The sequence below is a fragment of the Thunnus thynnus genome, chromosome 7, assembly GCF_963924715.1.
Source record: "Thunnus thynnus chromosome 7, fThuThy2.1, whole genome shotgun sequence".
NCBI lineage: Eukaryota > Metazoa > Chordata > Actinopteri > Scombriformes > Scombridae > Thunnus > Thunnus thynnus.
Window position 1 is genome coordinate 19,470,908 of NC_089523.1, and position 24,004 is coordinate 19,494,911.

Consider the following 24,004-nt stretch of genomic DNA (forward strand, 5'->3'; position numbering starts at 1 on the left):
TCATCTCAAGTTTTGAACCTTTAACCAGTCTCCTTAACTTTAATAGTCTAAACTGACCAGAGTATTGTTTACATAAATACACTTGTACCATTTGAGTGTGTGAGCGGATGAGGCTGGTGTCCTCTGTACAGGTGGAGACCGTCCCGACACTGTACACTGACTCAGTGGTGGAGAGACGCAGGGACTGACTGCTGCTTAGGGAGGTGGTGGACAGACGTCGTTTTCGAGCTCCACTACAGTTGTTTGGAATGCTGAATGCGCAGCGTTTGTGGTAGTTCAGGCCACATCCTGCAGGGGGCAGCATGAATCAAGGAACCGAGGAGCAAGTGATCAACAGAAAGAGAGAGAAACAGAGAGGAGCATATTCAGTGACTGTTAAATGGGAGGAATGCGTGGAATACATCAAATTGTCTCTTCTCATTAACACTTTGTCGCTCCATTTCTCTCACCGTCACACTTGAGCCCTTGTCTGACCAATCCGAACAGCATCTCTCCACAGTGATCGCAGAAGGCCGGGGCCCGGTATGAGTGCACATTTAGAGCATGGGGACGAATCTGGAAATCTTCAAATGTGGCTGCCGCTAGAAGAGATAAAGGGGGTAAGGTGTGGTCACGGAAGGTGTGATATAATAATGCTACTCTACATAGGCAGAACAAAGACTGATCTTTTCATCGATAAGATGAAAACAGGATGGAAAAAAATAAATGGGGTGTTCTTTCAGACAGGGTAACTTTGCAGTTTGAAAAGCAGATTAGGCCAGTGTAAGATATTACCTGTGGAAAATAAGCAGATAAGGACTCATTTTACTTACCAGAGAGCACCACCTCCACCAGATCTCCCTCCTGAATGTCACATGCAGCTTTAACAAGCTGCAGGATGTTGTTGGTGGTTGTGTCATGCTTGAACAGCAAAATCTTGTCATAAATGCCATAGAAGCCGCACTCTGGGAACTGGAAAATACAAAGAGAACATTGCACAGATGCATGTTAGGATGATTAAGTGTAGAAAGGTTGGGCATTTGATTAACATGGTGATTTTCATCATAGACTATTTGTTGATAGGCTAGTTGCTGCCATCTGTTTTAATAAAGGGTTTTACAGTATATACAGTAAACTATCGGCAATAAAAGCTTGAAATTCAGTATTCTGAATGGTGATTGAGTATATGTGCGCTGCCTGTCAGGTGTTCCAGCCAAATCAACAGTTCACTGAGCCTCAGTTAGTGACAGAAAATGCTTCAGTTCAAATAACATCAGAAGTGAGTACATAATCAGAACCAGCCAGCTGTAATGGCAGAAAACAAACCATCTGATGAAATGGAACGGACAAACACACGCACACCCACAGTGGGGATTTTTTTTTCTCTTCATCCTGTCACAGTAAGACATGATTAGAAACAAATTCAATAACTTTTTATACTGCGTCATTGTTAAATTATCAAACTGGATAATATTTCTTTTAGAATGTTTGTTCTGTTTGTGAATTGTTAACATTTTTTCTTGAAGAATGAAATAATTGGCCGGCAATGCACAGAAGGCCTTGTCAAAGTATTTATTTATTTATTTTATTGATTATATATTGGCAAAATAGTATGCAGCTACCTAATATCATTTTACTTGTGTTTCATAGGATTTAAAAAATGACCACAAAAGATATTAAAAAGCTTTAACATGTTTCTCTCTTGAAGTAGCTTGTAGGAACATGATTTATATCTAAAACACAAATTTCAAAAATACATTTTGCAAACACAGAGTGTCATTTTGAAAATAATGTTTTTGATTTTGAAATGATTGTTCATGTTCGAAAATATACCAAATATGAAAATATATTTCAAATTTCTGACAAAAAATCAGTCTGTAAGGACACTAACTAGGCTGTCAAATAGAAACAGCAGCAGCCCACCTTTATATATTTATATTCAAGCAGTAAGGCAGTGTTTATTAAAGGTTGATCTTTTACAACTTTAATAAGAAATACATTTTTGCTCCAAACTAGGCTGTAATCAAAACTACACCAAACATCCTAAACAGTCACTTGTTTTGCTGTTTTCATTACAACTAGAGTTGAAACAATTTTCAGTTAATCGTTCAGTCCATCGACAGAAGAAGTCATTGTTCAAGGAAAAATGCTGAACATTCCCTTGTTCCAGCTTCTCAGTTGTTTGTGAGCATTTGCTGCTTTTCTTTGTCTTGTGTGATTATAAACTAATAGTTATATCATGAGATTAGAATAAGATTAACTTTATGATTAACCCAGAGGGAAAGTGGTTTACAGTGTGTGCACAAAATTTAACATGCACTATAAAAACATACACACTAAGAAAGAAAGAGAAACAATCAGTGGGCAGAATCAGTTTTGAAGGTTGGTTGAATTAAACAACCGATTGGATGACATCACCTTGAACTTTAAAAACGGTGTCATTTTGTAGACCAAACTAATTAATTGGTGAATCAAGAAATAAATCAGCAGATCATTCAAATAATTGCTAGTTGCAGCCCTAACGACAACATCTTCTATAAGAAACATCACATTAAGTGCAGTGAAGATGGTACATTTAGGGACACAACAGGAATGTTGGCACATGGGAAATCAACCATATGACTTTACTGTATGTCCTTAACTAATTCTATCATGTCTGGATGGAATATATAGCAACCGACAAGCAAGTGTAACCACCGATATCCACAAACAAGAAACGCTGGCTGTCTTCTACAAATCAAGCAACTTAGCCAATATGGAAAGGATGGAAGACAAAAAAGAAACTTTATCTTATCCTACTATCAGTCATATACAAGTACACACACACACCAGGTGTTTCCATGAGGACCTTCCAAAGATATGAGAGAGTCAGTCAGGAGTCAGCAGAGCGAAGGAGGCTGTCATAGGGAAACCCTGCTCTCCTGAATAGTTAATACTGCCTGGTTCACTTCAGTGGCCACACCACACAGGACACCACAGGTACACAGACGGAGAGAGAAAGAGAGAGAGAGAGAGAGCGAGAAAGAGACAGAGAGAGAGAGGTGTTCACTCATCTTAAAATTAATTTATCTTTTGGTGAGAACACACTGACGGGATGAAGCCAGGAGAAATAAGAAGAGAGAAAAAGGATCAAGATGCCGTCTTTCTCCTTCTTACACACACATAGACAGACATGCATAATCCTCCCTGTTTCTCTTGTTGTTGTTCTTCCCCTGGCGGAGTCAAGATTCACCATCTGGCCCAGCTCTAACAACTTACAGGAAGGGGAACCCTGGTCTCCACCTTGGACCGACACAATGACACACATACACCTCCTCCTCACTTACCAACAGACACACCCTCCTTACAAACAGCAACACACACCCTCTCTTTCCCCCATTTCCCTCCTTTTCTCCTAAACACGCACACACACACACACACACACACACACATAGACTCCCTCTCAGTTTCCCAACAGGCACTCCACATCACCACATCTGAAATCCAGGCCTGGCTTGTACCGCTGCCAAGCTACACAGTGAGTCCACCACGCCCCAGCAGTGGGCTACTGCTTCTGACCACACAGTCAACAATGAGACACAAAAAGCACACAGTGGCCTTTTTTTTTCAAAATGCACAGAACATCCTTAACCTATTTCACAATCGTTATATCCATAAAGAAAATCACAGACAACAGGTTACACCATATAATAAGAAAGTGGAAAACAAATCCTGGCAGTTGTAAAGAGTTGTGAAAGATGTATGAACAAATCAACAGTGCAACCACTGAAATAGTGGTTTTTCTGTTTGTGCAGCTAACCTATTATGCAAAGTTGATTCACAAACTTGACACCACTGCTAATGTTGCAGGTACTGATTAGACATTAAAATGCTTCATTTAAAGGTGCAGTTCACCCAAATTATAATTAGTGATATCTATCCATGTACAGTACATAATTTTGGTTTTATATACCCAGGTTTTCTGCTGACACCCATGTGCAATGCAGCTTATTACATTCATAATACATTCATTCAACAAGTGCATTCAAACTTGGAACAAGCGCTACATGTTATCAAAAATCTGAGGTGTATCCCTTTAGGGTTTTTATGGTTTAGAAATGAGATAGGGGTATTGAAATGTGGTCTGAAAAAGTGTGTTTTTTCAGCCTGCGACAGAGGACAGGAAGATGGGCAGAGACCCAGTTCATTACACCCGCTGTGAGGACAGAACAGAGAGGAGCCTTGGCTGAGATGATCAGTGTCGGAGTCCTTGGAGCGATGGGTCGCATCTGTGCGGTTTGAACATGGCTTGGTTAATAGCATTTCAAGAACTGAAATTTGCATGTTCAACAGCATCATGTCTTTCCAGAATCAGAATCCACAGAAGACACTGTCAACAGTTTTCATAGGGACTATTTCTAAGGTATGAAGTAGGTCCAGGTCAAACTATTCAAAGCCATGTCTGTGGACTATTCAGAGTAACATTGCCACTGTTTGTAGAAAGAGATGCTTCTTTTGAATTTTTGCAATCTTTTATTGCTATGATAAACACATATAAAATTCTATTCATCTTCATTGCACGGGGGTGGAAGCAGAAATCTCAGAGATGCATATCTCAAAACCAGGCCAAATAAAACCAAAACTATCTGCACAGCTGGATACCACAAGTGGTAAGTGAGAAAATATGTTTTTTTGCAATTTGGGTGAACCGACGCTGGCCATGGTTCAGTTAGACAATACAGATCCTAATAAGAAGAGACTCCAAACTTCCCCACCTCCAGGCTCCAAAACTGGTCTCTGACAGGAGTGAATCATGTAAAAACTCCATGCATCAGTACCTGGGATTGCCACAAATAAGACCAACTGCTGCCACATGTGATTATAAACACCCACAGTGCCCAGATCAGAGGAGACTCCCAGCTTTGCCCAAATCCACAGACAACCCTCAGCCTAAGTCATTTGTAAGCCCCACAACGCCTTTTGATGCCAGACTCTATGCTATTAACCCCGTACTGTTACCGTTACTGCTTGCTTCTTTCCCTGAGCAACTCAAGAAACAAGGCTAGTCATATTATCCTGCGCCTGCTGTCCAAAGCATACACAATGTGCCGACCACAACTGCAGTTGCCACGTCTTTGCAGACCACAAGACTTTGCAGCTCTTCTGAGGAGCACAATATCCCAACTCCCAAAACCACAGTCTCCTCTGAGAAAATGACCATTTTCTTTTTTTTTCTTCTCTGCCTGTTCCAGTTTTCAGTGAAAGTACAGGGTAGAAAGAGCACAAAAGCCGCACATTAGCTTTGTCTGTATGTCAACATGGTGAAAAATGACGTTATTTGTCTTGTAATTATATAACCATCTCAATATGTTTGTGTGTACACTGAATGTTTGACGTTAATGGTTAGTTGTATTGTTGCAAGAGACTCTCTGTGTGGGGTGTGTGTGTGTGTGTGTGTGTGTGTGTGTGTGTGTGTACAGTTTGTAGACAAAGAGCTGGCTGTATTGTCACATGTACTGTAGTATAATATAGTGTGGTTTGCCTGGAGACAGGGCTGTGTCTCCAGTCAGTTTCTTTGGGTTACCAAGGATCAGGTTGCCCTGCGTTGCCTGCACTATTCCTGCAGCTCTTCGGGCCAATGAAGCCATTATGAGTGAAATGAATTATGGACTAGACTTTCTTTACCTCAACCCCCTCCCTTTGTTTCCCATTACTCTTATTTTCCTCTTCATTGCCTTGTTTATCAACCTCTCCTTACTTTGGAGCTATTAACCTTTCCTTATGGCCCCATCTTCTTTTTCACTCAGCTTTCCTACTACAATTTTTTTTACTATAATATTTTTTGGGCCACTCGGAAAGGTAACAAGACCAGTAAATAAGAGTAGAGAAGGAACAGAAACATTCTGTCATCTTTTCTGAGCTTAAACAGCCACTAACATAGTGCTCAATGTGGTCCACTCCCTCTCTTGAAAGCTGATGTAATGTGAAAGCCGGCCAGCAGCACTCGTCCTCGCTAATGACTTGACTAACCTACTTTCGTCAAAGGTCAGATGCTGTGTTCTGTTTGGGAGATGGTAATGTTTTTCCGTGGAAGTGTTAGACTGAGCATAGAACATGTGGATCTAAAAATCTACACAGTAGAATGAGTGAAAGAAGATTTTGAAGATTATTTGTCTCTGTTTCTTTGTCCACCTGAATCCTTTCAGTCCCAACCCAAAAACTTCCATATATATATTGCACATTTTCTTTTTCAGAATAATCAGTGGTACTTGAAAATAAAGACATTTTTTATGTGAATTGTGGGATTAATATTATATTGATTATATATACAGTATGTACATTCTATTAGGTTTCAAATATGATAGCCTACAACAGGTCAGTAATCATTAACCAATACATACTGTTCATATTCTGACTTTTCACATTATGGAATGGGTCATTTTTAACCAAATTTTGAACCACAAATGTATTTTGCATCCATAGATATCTTATCAGTCATTAATAAATAGGCTATTAATCCTTCATTAATGTTTCAGAAAGCAGAGAGAGAGATTTCTTTAGGTTTGACACTATTCATTTAAAGAAAAATTGCATTCACACTATATTTTGATCTCATGTGATCTAAAACAAGAAAACATAACATGATTATTTCTATTAATTTATTGAAACTGAAGGATGCAACAACACTTGAATGTTAGTTTTCATTATAACCATTAAAACCATCAATCAACACCCTCTATGTGCAAAAACGTATACCAGCTGCACAAAATTAAATAATTTTGAAATATTTCCATTTTTGTATATACTGAGCCACTTTAGTAAAAGTCATAAAATCGCAGGCTTAAAAAATGTAATTTATGGTGTTTTTATTGCTTTCAAATGTAAAAATGGGTCAAATGTGACCTTTACATGACCCGGTCACATTTTAGTGAACTCTAAGCTATCTCTTCCCCAATTAAAGGATAGGTTCACAAGTTTTCAAGCCTTTTGCTGGCTGTAATCATCCCTCCTGTTCATACTGACCATTAGAAGATCCCCTCAAAATGCATTTACAATGTAAGTGACAGGAGACAAAACCCAGAGTCCTCATTTTAAGCAAAAATGAATCTAGAAGTTTATCTCAAGATAATATGAGGCTTCAGCTGTCTGAGTTTTTCAAATAAAGTGGATATCTCCTACATTTACAGTATTCCTAGTAAAAATGTCCCTCATTATGTTTTGATGTACAGTGTGTTCCTGTTCAGCTGCAGTGGAAGGATTATAACAAGAAAAGGCAATTTAGCCCTAAAAAGATAGTAACTTTGAAAGATATTGAACTGATTTGACCAATTTGGATGGCTGAAGCCTCACATTGACACACATAAACTTACATACATTTTTGTATGGAACATTGAATGTGCATTATGAAGGGATGAGAACCAGAGATATTGAGTGATTGCAACATAGCCTACATAAATCAGTTCATGTGCAACCCCTCCTTAAACAGTGGGTAAAATGCTGGGACTGACAGGATTAACAGTGCTAATGCAGCCCTCATCAGGATCACCCACAGTACTGTGACAAGTGTCACTTTTTGTTGCTGTGGGTCTCAGTGTGCTGTTGCTACTGTCAATAAAGTCAGTAAGGGCAAGTAGCTTAATCCAGGTGGCTCAGTCAGTCATCATTAAAAACACACACTCACACAAAATGGTCTAAACACTCAAAAACAAACAAAACAATTGATATCATTGTGTGTACACCACACACACAAAAATGTCTCTCTCATCATATCGGCGTGATGTCATGGAACAAGGCTTTTGAGAGTGAAATTTGAATACAATGTTTTTGAACTCAAACACACACACATACACACAAACACTGCCACATCGTTGGCTGCCATTTCCTCTCCCCTCTGCTCCTATTCTGTTAGCTTGGTTATCTCCTTATCGACCACCTTAACCCCTCGTCACATGATGCAGCCCACATGCACAGTGTTAGTGATCAAGGTCTTTTGTCTGAAGTGTAACAAGTGTAGACAAACTGCAACCTGCCATATATGAAACAATTACCTAATTCCTCTTTCCTCTTCCAAACAACTTCATGTTCATGCACCCACATGCACATTATAGCAACAATATATTCTTCTTCTTCTTCTGACGTGTTCTGAGAAATGAATGAGTGATTGTTTAATTCACGTGAATACGATCAACACAGAAGGAAGGAAATTCAACTGCAAAACAAGCTTTTTTCTCTCAACACTTCAGCAACAGGTTAGCCTCCCCTCATCAAAGAAGCAATGCTTACACACGAGCACCAACACTGATGTCCAGTTGAGTCGGTTTCGTTTCTCATGCGGGGGGCTCGTCAAATGGCTATAGAGTGCTGGCTCTAAATATAGACCCTCTTTTCTGTATATAAAGATGCTACTTGTGTGAAGAACAAAAAGACTTTTATGTCCTGCTGAGAAAGCCGCTTGCTTCTGCTTTTCATCCTCCCCATCACTTCCCCTCCAACAGCTCAGCATGAACCACCTTCGACCGCCAAGCCACACAAACACGCAAGCACGCACAATTGGGCTCACACATTCACACACTATCAGATTAATGCAACAGCCTCAATGCCATCTAACCATAGCTTTGCACTTTATAGACATGCAGCAAATGTAGGTCAAGAACAAAGGAGTCAAGATCAAGCCTGTATTTTGTTTAACTGATGGAAATATTATCATAAAAGAGGATTTATGCAACCTCATGGATGTCATTTGACTTAATAGGAGCTCTCAGCACTTAAACTCCCTTTAAGGTGTGAATTCACATAGAGAGCATGATGTCACTTATTCTCTACTAACAGCTTTGTCAGCTATAAGTAATTCTTGCTTTTGGTTTCTTCAACATCAACATGTTTTCATGTCTTCTTCCCCCCCATCAAGGGAAACTCCACAAGGTCCGTGAACTGACACTGAACATACTTTTTCTGTCCACCTTACAGGTTATATTGTTTAAGTTGTTTTATTTCTATCTCATTAATGGTATGTGTTGTATATAATGTTATTTTCATATATTTATTAAGTAGTAATTATTATTAGTAGCGGTTGTTGTAGTATTATGATTATTATTATGATTATGTTTATTATTATTATTATCAGTGGCGGAATGTAATGCATTTTTTTACTGGGACATTACTATTTGTACTTAAGTAAACTACTCGTACTTCTTCCACCGCTGATTATTATTATCAGAATTATAATTATATGTTACCTCCCAAACAGAAGAAACTGAGACCCTTAGCATGTGGTTTATAGGTCTTCAAAGATGTTATATATACAATAGTATATTGTGGGTCTGTAAAGGAAGAGTACTGTGGTGTTAAATATGATACAGTTACCACAGTCACACAGGAAGACACACAAATGCTATCATGTGAATACTGTGTTAAAAAAACAACCTTATCAGATATGTTAAGATCCAACATGTTCATATAGACCTCTCATGTTTGGCCAACACTGGATTTTCTGATCTGAACTTAAGTTATCACATCTTGGCACAATCATTTTAAAATGGTGATCACCACCACATTCTGTGAAAACTGACTGAATTGTTAAGTTTATGACCCTGGGGCAAGCAAAAGTTCACACTGAGATGAAATGAAACTGATACTCCCACCACTCTTGACTGTTCTATGCAGTTGTTGCTTTTTTTTATTTTTTAATAGTACTCAGAAGAACAACTGGGGGAGTGAGATGTTACAGAATGACAGGAGGTGGATTTGTGTTTACACAGTGCAGTATGTTAAAGAAACACTGCAGTTCTGCAGAATCAATTGGGCCAAACGCCAAAGATGACAAAACTTGATGAACAGCTGAGAATTGGTGTGGATGAAATACAAGACTGTGTATGACAGCACGCTGAGCTCTGTAAACACTGTGACCTCTATAGCCCTACATGGTTCTCCACACTGATGTGTTGCTGCAACAGAAGCCGGTTATCACAACAGGAACCTGATCCAGCCATTTTATAGTCAAGAGGAAACACGCTGCATCCCTTCAAACAACAGACATTGTTTAAACATCCATGTCTTACTGGGGAACAAATCATACACCCCCCGCATCACGTGTGTGGGTTTTCATGTGCACACATTCTTGAGGACCATGATGATGGGATGTTATGCACCTGCACTGTGTTTGTGTGAATTAATGCACTCACGCCATCTTCATTAGACAATACCCTGATTGTTGGACTAAACTGCCTCTATCCTTGTTAACATGTCAGGCACGGGACTCAGAAAGAATCTCCCCACCTTTCTGAAAGTGATGAGGTCTTTAATGAGGGGTTTCCTTAGCAACGGGCATGTAAAGACGTCAACGATCTGCCCTCATTAGCTCCTGACAACAACTTGGCGCAACGCAGGAATTTTCCTTTTGTGCTGACAGCGTTAGTGATGGAACAAACGTATTACTGGCCTGGCATGCTATTTTTAACCCCAGTGAGGTCACATGCTGACGGAAAGATGGAGCAGACAACAAAAATGCCAGCAATCCCTGCCCTCCCTGTGCCCTCAGTCACCTGTAGAGTTTACTACAGACCATGCCAGCTTTAAGAAGACAAAGAGAGAACATGAATTGTTGTTTTTAAAACACACACATGAAATCACAGGTGTGAGTGACAGCCCTGCGCCAGAATGGCAAGAAACTAAGTAATACCCATGACGTCAGCTAATCACTGGGCTTGGCAGGCACAAAGAAAGAAAACAAAATGTGAATGAATCAACATGGAAAGTGTATACAAAAGGACAGACAAGTGAAAAGCTACATGAGTTAGGTGACATAGTGAAGTATACCACGTATCATGACGTCTCAATCCATATTTTATTCAGTCACTTGAATCAGGATTGTGTCTTTGTTGGACTTTTCACAAGCAGCAACACAAACACACCAGCAACCAGAGGCGGCTTTCGCTGCTAAATACTCAACCTGCATACATAAATACACACATATACACACAACACACACATAAGGAGAGAAAGCACCTGTGGTCAGAAGTTCAAAGAGAGTTGAGAGCTGGTACAGCAGGATATATTTTATCAGTGGTAATGACGATAACGCATTCATTATGATCATATCTCATTTAGAAGAGACATTAAAGGCCAAACGCAAAATAGTCTTTCTTCCTTGATTTGATGTGTTTCCTGTTGAAACATGATACATGGGCTGGACAAGAGATGTGGGAGAGCTTTTCAAAAGTGTAAACCAATGAAACATCAGTTGGAGTTTTATTTGATGGTTGACGCTAAAAGTTGGGTCTTCTCAGAAAAAAATGCAGCATATATACAGCTTTCAGTATTCATTTGTTGAAACAAATGCATCAGAGTTATGAGCATGTGACTTTCCCATTCTGGGCCAGCACCTCACTAGAATATGTGTGTTTTCCCTCCATTTTTTTTCTCTTTTTTTCAAGCAGCCTTACATGAAATGCCAGAAAGACGAAATAAATAAGTGAGGATAACAGTCCTGTCGGCCACAGAGATGCACATATGTTTCTGGATTAAAGAAGCTGAAGCTGAATAAAAATGAGCTCTATAGAACAGCATGGAAAGCCAAAAAAAGTAACTGAACATTAAGATTACACACCAGACTGCAAGTCTTTCACAAGCACTGAATGTTGTTTGTGCACACTGCAGCTCTTTATATTGTTAATATTAATAAGGACTGCTGTACTGTACTGTAAACTCAGCCTTTATGTTTTCCCCTGACTCAGGTTTTGTGTGTGTGTGTGTGAGTTTGTGTGTCTCTTCATGCAGAGCAAAGACATAATCAGGTTTACATTCCTGACCTGCTAGTTTCTACATACCAAAGATAACTGTGTAAACCCAAGAGACTGTGGAGACACACACACACACACACACACACACACACACACACACACACACACAGAGTCATGTTTCCATCACTTCAGAGAACATTACATTGATTACATTCATTTCCTGGAGACTTATCCTCACCTTAATCATGACCACCACATGCCTAACCTTAACATAACATTAACCCTAAACTTACCTTAACTTTAAACCAACTCTTCTCCCTAAAATTAATGATTCATTAACTGCACTCCATAAGGAAGGCAAGTCCCCACAATGTGAGGAATACGTACCTGGACCACAAACACACACACACACACACACACACACACAACAAAAAACCCTTTCAAGCATCTGATCCATAAACATACAATCAGCCGAGGTTGCACACACAAACACAAAATGCAACAGTGTCAATGTAGAATGGACATGGATTCATGGACATGGACAACATGGATTCCTGTGCAAAACACAACACACAAACATGTGTGGAAAAAGAAACACACACAAACAGCCTGGGTTTAATACAGACATGCACATGCTATATTAAAACAAGCATGGTCAATTTTGACATGAGCCCTGCGTGCATTAAAAACCGGTGGTCACAGGTTCACATAAAAACAAATCAAAGACTTATTCTTGCACAAATAAAAATAATCTTTAAGAACAGAGACCATGGAGGTTGAGTGAAGAAAAATATACAGAGACACACGTAACAGCAACAAAACACAGAGAAACCAAACACAAAGCACACAGAAATAGTCCACAGCAGAATTTAGCTGCACACTTCGGAAGGAGAAGAAAAGTGCAAAAATGTTTAATGAAAGCCTGACCCTGTTGCATGCATTATACACCCCTGTGCCTTGTTCACTTTGTGTGTGTGTGTGTGTCTTAGGCTTAGTCTCAAGCAGCAGCACAGGGACAAAGCGTCTCATTCTGCTCCAAGCATCAAGCAGGACAGAGAGGTAACATGAGAGCCGTGACCAGGCAAGAGAGAGGGGTCTGTGGATAAAGGAGACACGCACTGCTGTTCTGAACCAGCCTTTGTTGGAAGCAGCTCCTGTCTCCATCAACTCCACTCCCCTCATCCTCATCCTCCTCTTCTCTCTTTTCTCTCTCTCTCTCTCTCTCTCCCTCCTAGGCTCGATTTTGGGCAGGTAAGCTGATAGGAACCTTGAATTCAATCAACTCTGTGTGCAACAAACAACTCACTGACTCACTGAACACGAAGAACAGAAAGAGAGCAGGCCTTCATATGAGAACAGAAGTCTGAGTGACACGTAAAGGGATGCAGGCAAAATGAGCAATGAAACAAGTGTGCTGATGCTAAAACTACTTTTTCAGTACACTTCTTTGTGTTTCAACACTAACTTCAACAGCTGGACGGTCCATTCAATATCCCATAGAAACTATCCATCATGTTCATTTGGCCTCATTAAGTAGTAGTAGTGTTTACGTTTTGTTTTATTCATTGCAATTATGTATTTGTCTCTAAATGATGATTTTGGATTGGTGCTTCAGAGGTCACAGGCTTGTTTCTCACATTGCACTGTTTACTGAAGCTACGAAGGTGAGCATACTTTAAATAGCTGCGCTGCAGGCATGAGTCAGCTGAAAAACAGTTTGTGCAGACATTGTATTAGTATTTAAATCCTGGTTGCTGATCAATAAGTGCTGATCCTGGATTGTGTGGTGATATTAGGACATATATTAGGATATTGTATTGTATTGTACAAATCTTAAGTTAGTTTCCAAAAAGTCAAAAAGCCAATAATGACAATTAATTTGCTGTGACAGTCATGTGATATGAGTCAAGTTGGGCATTATACTTTCCTTGCATGACTACTCATGAATTACACTGTGACAATCCAGTTGTAGACTGCCTCTGTATTAACATCAGAAAAAGTCCCTATATGGATGATAACTTCAGATGTAACGGAAGGCTAAAAATAACAATCAAATGAGTAATAATGACAGAAACTGACAAATAGCTACAGTGAACACAGGTGCTTGAGAAGCATGTAGTGAAGTTATGTCTTTTTTTCATTTAAAAATAAAGAATATATTAGAGATACTAATGGAGTTGAGATGGATGGATTTTTTGCACACCAGTGGACACCCCACTGTTTCTCAAATCATCTACTATTTCCTTGCCAGATTGATAGATCTACCCAAATAAGTTCTCCAGAGTGTCCATAAAGTAAACACACACAGACACACACACACACACACACACACACACACACACACAAGGCCATGAGAGTGTTTTCCATGTGCCAAGAGTGCCATGGACACACAAACACATGAAGCTGCATGCTGCGGGCCACAATAGGCCACATTGCTGCACTCTGAGTCATCCCCTCTTCCTTTATGCTTGTTCCCTCTCCTCTCCACATGCTGTTGTTTTCTTTCCCTGTGGCATGGCTTTAGATCCTAATTGAAAGAAAGGGAGAGAGAAAATGCTGGAGGCTATAGACTAACCCCAGTCATATGACAAACATGCGGTTACATTTATGGAGTTTTTGCCTCAGCTAACTAAATTGTAACACTATTTACTCAAAAAGGAAAAAAAAAACAACCCACAAAACTGCACTGCAACTTTTCTGTTTTGCTCTGCAGAAATATTGCACACGTTCATGCACACAGACGTGTGTAAAAGGGCCACCTCCTCTCAGTACTCTCCTTGACTGCAAACTAAATTATACATTTCTATGACACATTTACATGATCATTATATTCAATAACCTATGATTAAGGAGTGAGCGGTTAATTTACATATTTCATTGGGTATGTGATATTCAGGCAAATTAGATATATGTTCATTCATGCTAAATGAATTAAAGAAAGGCCTTTGAATTAGCATTAAGGCATGAAACAGGGGTGAGACTGTAAGCTGTTTCTTGAATAAACACTCTTATATTGTATGTAATGGAATAGTGATCATTACATAATGCAAAAATAAAGTAATTATTTTGGTGAATATCCTAGAGCTTCCTCAGATCCCTTGTTGAGAGGTCTAACTAATAGGCTGTCATTTTACAGTTGCTTATTCCACCGTCTAGGCTTCAATATTGATGTCAAGTGTTTATCTACTGAAATAAGACTGTGGTTTTGCCTATTTCCCCTCATAACTAAGTGTCCCCTGCACGTAGACACATATAGGCAATTTGCAACGTGTCTGAGACACACTAACACACACACCCAACCCACCCCGTCAACCCTCACACTGACCCCATTGTCTGCTGCCTTCCCAAGAACACTCTCTCTCACTCACACATGTTTCACACACCAGACGTTAGAACAGCAAATAGTTTCATGCCCTGTAGCGACGTAGCTCTGCTTGTGTTTCTCTATGAGATCAGGCACAATATTTTCTATCTGTGGTGGACAGGCCTCTCTAACTTCTCATTCTCTCCCTGTGTTATGAAAATGTGTTTGTGTTTATTTACCCTTGACCTGCAGTTCTCTACCCTCTGTGAAAGAGTCTTGTGTTTTGCTGTATCTCTGACATGGGAAGAAATTCTCTCTCTCATAACTGGCTGGTACGAACTCTCCACATGGTTACATGCCACCAAATGCCGCTCAGCTCTGCTCAGCAGCTCCAAATTGGATTATGGCACAAAACCGTTTTTACGGATGCTAATCGCTGGATCAGTATCATAAGGTCTCCTTTGCTCAGAACAAGAGAAAGAATGTAGGGAGGTGTGGGAGGCTGAACGAGTACGAAGAACACATGAATGACAAAATTCAGGTAGGCTTTAAAGGACAATTCCACTTTATTACAACTTGGGTCTCATTTTGGTAGTTTTGGTTATAGTTTTTACTAGTAATGAAAACAGTGTAGTCTCCTAAATAAGTGCTAGGATCTAGGAATGTGGCTACAGTGATGTCCAATGGGGCAAGAAACAGACAAGTTGGTGAAACTGTAACTTTATTTGGAAGTAAAACCAAAAGAATGCATGCAAAATGTTTGTAACCAATAAGGGAAAAAAATCTGTGTGGTGTGCCCAAAACCACAACAACTAAGATAGGTCTAAAGAGAACCAGGAAGAGGAATGTGATGGATGTTTAGTTTGGGTAATAATGACCATTCACCTTCTTTTTCTTCCAAATTAGTTTGTTAAACATGGAGGGTTTCTTGCCCTGTTTTGACCTGACTTGATCATATAAAATTCAGGTTGTAATGAACCGGAATGATCCTTTAATACACTGAGCAGTGCTATGGATTTGATCTTTTCTGCATTAGATCTCACAAAAGCTCTTTCAGGATCCCAATCTCAGCTGCAGCTCAAGATTCAAACACTTCAAATCTCCATCCATCATCCCACACCTCTCTCACCTACTGATACACATCCCTGTCACTAAGCTCCGGGGGGCAGCGGTGTGTGCTTTGAATAATCAAATGTCCTTGTGCGGACCAAGCTTCCTTCTGCAGCACACACGGTCAGTCATGCAAAACTGTTCCGCTACCATGCAAATCAAGAGAAAGACACGCACACACACACACACACACACACACACACACACACACACACACACACACACACACACAGTGATAGAGAAAGAGAGGTTTGGGTAAGCAGAACTGATACATGTCGCTTTGAAAATAGACACCATTTCCTTCAGGGCAGTAAGGTTTTAGTAGATAAAGTTATTATAGACGCTGTGAGATTCAGCATTTATCTAAAGCTACTACATTTGGTCAGCAGCTGCGTTATCTTCACTCAGTCATTAAATGTCATGCGGACTGATAAAGGCATGGTTTGTTCTTTCGCTTGCATGTCCACCTGCCACTGTCTTGCTAATTGACTGGCATTTATTCAGTGACCAACAAAGGTTTGGGTTGATAAGCAAAGCGTATTTGCCCAGTGGGTCTCATACATACAAGATGCTTTTTAATTCTCCAAGCAGCAAGACGAAATCCCCATGACATTAGATAAGTGCAGTGGATGAAAGTGTACCTGTAGGTTTGTAATTCAGACCAAATGAAGTCAGCCCACTTACCTACAGCGGAACTTTGTTGTTTTCATACAAACAATATGACCTTGTCAGTCACACTGGGCCTTTATCTGGAAAAATCAGGGCCAACTGTTACGTTACTTTACAGTGTTCGTGTATGTGTAGATTACATGTGCAAGAGGGTGAGGTAAACAGGAGGTGGTGTGTATGATCCCATTCCCAGGGCCAAACAGCTTCTCCAGGGAGAGAGATAAAGACACAGCCCTTCCAAAACGGAGGTGGAAACAATGGCCAGGGCAGGGGCTCTCTATCACAGCTGTGTGTGTGTGTGTGTGTGTGTGTGTGTGTGTGTGTGTGTGTCTGGTTTCTGATATTGTTTTTAACCATCAAACTAAGGAACAAAATAAACTTATTTCTCTTTATTTACATCTACAGAGTCTAGTCAGAGAGATTCCTGTTACAAGACATGGACATTATGGGTGCAGGTTGATAATGTTACAGCACTTACTGGCATCCTCCAGCAAGTTAAACTGTGAAATACTAAATATTCAATACAATTTCTGCAATATAAATGATATGTTAATAGCAGCTGGCATCTCATGTATCCACTACTGGATTTGACACAGCTCACTGGCTGTTAAACATGTCATAACTCATCACAGATTAGTCTACAGACATGTTCAACAGTCCGGTAATGTGACCACAGCCAAGACTGACAGGACTCAACAGGTTCTCACTTGTGTTCACGTGCTGACTTACTCACTCACACACACACACACACAAACACATTGTAACACACCCAGTGACGTCCACACAAATCGGTATGCATCTCAGTAATGATGAAATATAACCGTTAAAGAGACACACCTTTTTGGCAAACTAGGCCAAGAGGGAACACAAAACCAAACCTGTGAATACAGTATGTTAACTTTTCTGTTCTGTAGCTCATTGTGGTTTTTTCTTTATCTTAAAGCCTGACTTAACCTGTATAATATCCTCTGGAAAACATGAGCTAAGGTCACCACTTGACAAACCGGAATATAGGATTTTTGACTCATCACTTCCTAAAAAGTCTACGTCCTCAAAACTTGTATTTTCCTGGCATCTAAAATGAACATGGCAAGAGTGTGAATTGCCCCATGTTTCTCCACCTGAAGTGTGTTCAAGAGCTGACAGGGGAGGCCATGGTAGTAGGCAGATGAATGCAGTGGGAGCAAAGTTGATGAACAGGAGCAGAGATGCGAAGAGGAAGAGGAGGTAGAGCGTGAGAGGAAGTTGGCGATAAGGAGGGCAAAAGGGACCAGAGATGAGCGGATAAGGAGAGGAAGTACAAAGAGGAGGAAGAGAGGGAAAGGCACGGGAGGAGGAAGAGTAGGAGGTAGTTTCCCCCCGAAAGATAGTCAGAGGAAACGGACGTCATTACCTTTTTATCCCAGGAAACAAAGGTATCTACTGTATTAATAAACAATTAATACAGTAGATAGGGGGAAAGGAAAGGAAAGAAGGGGGGCAGTGAGGCCTGCCCAACAAAAGAGTGAATACAACAGAGCTGCATCATGGTTGGATGGAGACAGACCTCTGGTTTCCAGGCCACACTATTAGTTCTTGTTCCATCAGGAGGAAGGGGTTGGGGCGGCTGGAGGTAGCCCAGCTAAATGGGAGTTTGGCAAGCACTATTGCCAGGTAAAGAGTCAACTAAGGTTTTAGTAAAGCTGGGCTCAGACTGCACAAGTTTTAAAATCCTAACCAATTTTGAAATCGGGCTGCATCACGCACCTTAGGAGAAACTTCACCAATGTTCTTCTCTCTGATCTCAAACATGCACACACTACAAGATTTGAAAATAATAGTGCATCACATACACATATTATGGTGATGGTGAAGCAGATGTAAACAAAATGGAGACTGACATGGTGCAACAATTTGCTATAGTAACACTTTGAAGTGAGAAAAAACAAAAGCAGAAGGCTAAATGAGCCAGGATGAAAAAATGTTTAGGGGACATGGTCAACACAAGTCGACCGCGAGAGCTTGAGGTGAGATTTTAACTGTCAGTTTTAATATCTGTCAACAGTAGTATGCTAGCTAATGGCTAGAATGTTTAACATTGCTAGGCAACACTGACTTCACTCTCTCATTGGCTATTGTGGTCCCATTTGGAAAGTAGTGACGAACAGTAATCATCCAGATTTGAACTATCCAGATTTTAACCCCTCACATTACCAGATAATCAGGGCTGAACATGGGTACCCACAAAGTTCTCAGACAGGAGGAGTGAATCGGGAATAAATCAGCCCAAAAGTCCTGTAGTCTGAGCCTGGCATAAGGTGTGGTAAGTTTGGAGAGTAAATATGTAATCAAAGAAGGACAGAGTGTTGGCCTGAGAGATTAGGGTCAGAACAGGAGACAAGAGCTGTAGAGAGGCCATTAATTTAGGGTTGGTGTTGGAAGTTGAAGCCAGGGAAGAGTGTGCTTCTCCATCTAGAAGTGAATGGAAAAACGTGTCAATGGAACACAAGGAGGGAGCCTGTGAATAAACAGAGCCAGTGACTCACCCTTTCTGGGATGGGAGAGATGACCGTGGGCGGGGGTGTGGGGTACAAAACTGTGTTCACTACCCCTCAAAAACACACCAATGTGGGCATTCATGCATGCACACACAGTCCAACTCATGTGTTGCACTCAGTTGGCTGGACCAGGACAAGCTGTCTATTGTCCAAATTTCCCACCTAAAGCCGCATAGCTCCTAGCAGGGCAGGAGTTTTGTATTTAGGGGATTTTGGGATTGCTGTGTGTGTGTGTGTGTGTGTGTGTGTGTGTGTGACTAGTCTAACAAGGGATCAGACTCTGAGTGTCTTATTGTTTGCATAAATGAAGGCACTTTTTCTGTTTTGTTCTCTTGCTTGATTTTAGTTAAAGGACCAGTGTGTAAGATTCAGGGAGATGTTTTGGCAGAAATGGAATGTAATATTTATAAGTATATTTAATTAGTGTATAATCCCATGAAAAAAAGAATCACTGTGTTTTTGTTACCTTGGAATGAGCCCTTTATATCTACTTAGGGAGTGGGTCCTCTTGCATGTTTCTACAGTAGTCCAGAACAGACAAACCAAACACTGGCTCTAGAGAGGGCCTTTTGCAAGTTTTGCAGCCACTGTAGGTTCTCCTACATCATTGAATGGGAGAGGTTGAGGGGAGGAGTTATCAGTTGGTTGCAATCTGCCACCTCACCCCTAGATGCCACTAAATCCTGCACATTGGTCCTTTAATGGTGAAATGCCTATTTACTATTTACTATTTACAAAAGATAGACACCAGCCATTATTGTACAACATCCCTTATCCTGAAGTTTTTAACAAAAGACATGATGGACACCAGGCATATGGAGTAATTTGTCTTCTTCATTTGTCTTTCCATTTATGGTGGGCAGCCGTAGTGCAGCGCCCAGGGACCAACTCCAGTTCTGAGGATAGGAGTATCCTAATACCCAAGATTCTTTGAGGATGGGAGGAAACCAGAGCACCCAGAGGAAATACGCAACACACAAACTTCAGCAGTCAGAGTTACTCAGATCGAGTGGATATCTTCCAAACAGTCTTTTCAGTACAGAATTATATCTTTGTGTTTCCTCGTTGAGCTGCAGTGGAAGTAAAGTAACAAAAAGAAGGAAATTGTTACTAAAACGACTGTAAATTAGATAGATAACATCATGATTCGACTCATTTGGATGGCTGAAGCCTCGTATTAGTTTGAAATGAACTTAATATATTTTTGCATGGAAGGAGGCTTGTGGATTTTGTCCTCCATCACTTACATTGAAAGCACATTAGGAAAGGATCCTCTAATGGTCAGTATGAACAGGAGGAATTATCACAGCAAGCAAAACCTGTTTCAGTGTCCATTTGGGCACCTGAATATTGTTTTAAGACACACTTGAAAAACTGTGAACGTCTCCTTTAAACAATCAGACTGTATGCTTAAATACACCTGCGGTTAAACCAACCTCTGTTAAAATAACAGGTTGTTTCACTGAAGGAGGCAAAACAACATAAAAAAAATACTCTATTTTCTTTTGCTGACAATGTTTTTCTTAATTAGATGCTGCAGAGCAGGAAACACAAACTGGTACCATACAGTATGTATATTTAGAATTCTGCTGAGCAATCAACATTCCTTTGGTTGTCTAAAAATATAGAAAAAGTTATGTCTAGATGGGTGTTATGTAAGGAGCTCTGCGGCATTGTGGCCACAATACCCTCTTATAATATCACCTATGGCTGTTTATTAATTATCTTTAGTGTGACCTTACTGCAGTGTCAGACTGGCCATTATTTTCTTGACTCCTGCTTTCCCACTTCCTGCCTTGCATCTGACTCCTTTCCTGACAGCAGCATGTCCATGCACACACGCACACACGCGCGCGTGCACGCGCGCGCGCACACACACACACACACACACACACACACACACACACACACACGCACACGCACACGCACACACCAACACACACACAGAGGAATGACCCCACAATCGAGAAAGTTTTTATATTTCTGCTGGGGTTTTCCCAGGGCTCCAAATTGCCAGTCCACCTTTTGTAATACTGACTAAAAAGCACCAATTAACTCACTCAAAAATACTTGATGTGTAAGTCATCCATCTCAAGCTTCATTACACATTCACAATCCTCCACATAACAATTTTGTTCTCTTTACAGCCATGGCAGTGACATCCTCATTTCAACATCATGGTGACATACAGGAGTTGATGTCCTCATTAGTCATCTAAAAGACAGCAGCTTCACTGCCATTCTTTGTACTAAATGCAATTAGGTCTATTCCTCTTACAAATTTTCAAACTGATCGACCAAATCTAAATTTAGAAGTATCTTAGCTCTCACTGGGTAACCATAGTGACCTTATAAGCCTTCCAGCAATAGTGTGTCCTTGTTGCGTGTCTTTTATTAGATATTTCACGGTTTTGGTTCAATGGGATTGTAATGTACTTCAAATGCAAAGCTGTGAATCTCTGCTCTTGATTTATAAACTAATGATCCAACTGAGCAGGGGTTTTAGCAAGAAAAGGGATTATGTCCTCTCAGGTGAAAGGTTTTCACTATGAAGCAGCCACAGAAAGTGTTGAGTCAGAGAGGTAACTGGTTGGTCTAAATGCATTTCTGGACATTATGTGCTGCTTTTTTAAGAGCATTACAAAGGGGACCAGACAAGAAACCAGTGAGGGTTCCACTTTTTATGAATACAAAAAAGAAACCTCCCCTGCAATACAAAGATAAGTTGGATTAGTCTGAGAAAACATAAAGGAAGAAAAGAGGATGAAGGCAGGCAGAGGCATAACAGAGGAAAACAACAACTTTAACTTGTTCAAACCATACCTGTTCCCATCGTATAGAAACACAGTGGGAAGAACTGTCAAACTACAGATCCCCTCTGTCTCAGCTCTGCAGAGCAGTAAAGCGTGTTGTTAGGATCCAGCATCAGATTCGAAGCACAGCTGAATTAGTCTTTCTCTAACAATTTACCCAACTACAGAACCACTTATATGAGGGAAGAGAACAAATATTGCTGTGCACAAAAACAGATTAGCAGAGTGGGTAAGCTGGCTTGAGGCAGCTACCAGTATTTCCTGGAAGATTCGCGATTGTGGAGTGTTTTACAAAGCTGCTGTGAGCAGGCTGTGGAAAATCTGCTAATCTAATCACCTGCCAGGCTAATTGGCAGATAAAAACACATGACTGGCTCAAACTACCACCTCAACGTAATGTTTTCTATTGTATGCATATAGTCTAAGTAGTATATAGTCATTATGAAAATTTCCTAACCCCAAACAGTTTAAATGTATCATTGCTGGCAGTTCTCAAATAAAGACCATATTTCCCATAACACTCACTACTTCCTGTTGCAAAGAGGATGTCACTACTTCTCCCCCCTCCTCAACCCTCTCAACCCTCTGTTTTGATGTTTTCTCTTGTGGTTTCATACAAAAGGTAAGAAGTTATTATTCCCATAAGTCTTTTACCCCTCCTGTACTTTTTTTTTGTTTGTTTTGTAATGCGAACCAGCAGCATACAATGTTAAAACACAGCGAAAAGGCTGCAGATCCTTGTGCTAGAAATTCCAGATCAATTGTGATCATTACTTCATAAAGTTAAAACGCTGAATGCGACATTTTAAACATTTTAAATACAATTGTTTCTTGTGGACAAGTTCTAAATGTAATGTTGCTGCTGTGGACACAAATCTCAACTAACAAAAACAGTAAAAACATTGTCAATGTATTAAAAATTTAAGGCCAAGCAGTTAAAGGCCTTTAAAGATTGGGTAATACAAAGCTATAACTTAAAAGTGATCAGTGACGGATAAAAGAAAAAGAAAAAAGAAAGTAAGAAGATTGGCCTAATGTGACCTGTTCTTATGGCATGAAATGCAAAACATCAGATGTTGCAGAGAGGAGAAGTGAAAGGGGCCTTTTGCCATGGCAAAGGAAGGTCATAGGCAGAGAACTTTGCTGTTTACAGATAGAGGTATGCTGAGATTATATTAATGCTGATCACACTAGATCTGAAATCCAAGTTTGCTCATGCCTGTTCAATAACTGGCTTCACTCTTGCACTGATGTTAAACAGGGTTACGGAGCTCCTCAACAATTGATATTGACTTCCTTTTGTTAAACTGGATGTTGAGACATGTTTGTTTTTTATTACTAATACGGTGATATGCAATAAAGTAAAATATCATGTAAAATACTACAATTATTGACCCTCATTTCCTATGTTTACACTGTTTCATATGCAGCACGCAAGCAGCGTCGTGAGTGAACAGCTAGATGAAACTGAATGTGTCCTGGTTTCAAACAATCTAAGTCGATCAAACATCCCACTCCCAGTCTGCTGTACTGGATATGGCATAACAAAGCCTAATTGAACATAGTGTTCTCTTCCAACAGTGTGAGGGGAAAAGGCTAATTGCTGTAATTAGAGCGGAGCAAAATTGTGACATTTTGTACTGTTCCTCAGAGTCTGTCACAGCTGTCTATTGAAACACTTTGTCTGCTTGCATGATTAAATTCTTTCATTTACCTATGAGAATAGTGGAGTGTAAACAAAGTTTTTTTTTTTTGTGGGAGACACAAAACTAGAGAAGCTTACAACCCAAACTAGTCATCTAACACAGAGATATATGAGTGTTGTATGAAGACCTTACACATAAACAGTTTTCCACCTGGAGAGAGCATACACCCA

General features: G+C 40.1%; 1 protein-coding gene across 2 annotated transcripts in view; it reads right to left on the reverse strand.

Moving 5' to 3' along the window:
• prkd2 (protein kinase D2) overlaps positions 1–24,004 on the reverse strand; it is a 37,346-nt gene that overhangs the window by 12,286 nt on the left and 1,056 nt on the right. For both annotated transcript variants that reach the window (XM_067594774.1, XM_067594773.1), the window contains exons 2-4: positions 813–951; positions 450–581; positions 89–288 (exon numbers count right to left, since the gene is read on the reverse strand). In XM_067594774.1, the coding sequence (XP_067450875.1) occupies positions 89–288; positions 450–581; positions 813–951 (471 nt within the window). The remainder of the gene's footprint in view (positions 1–88; positions 289–449; positions 582–812; positions 952–24,004) is intronic.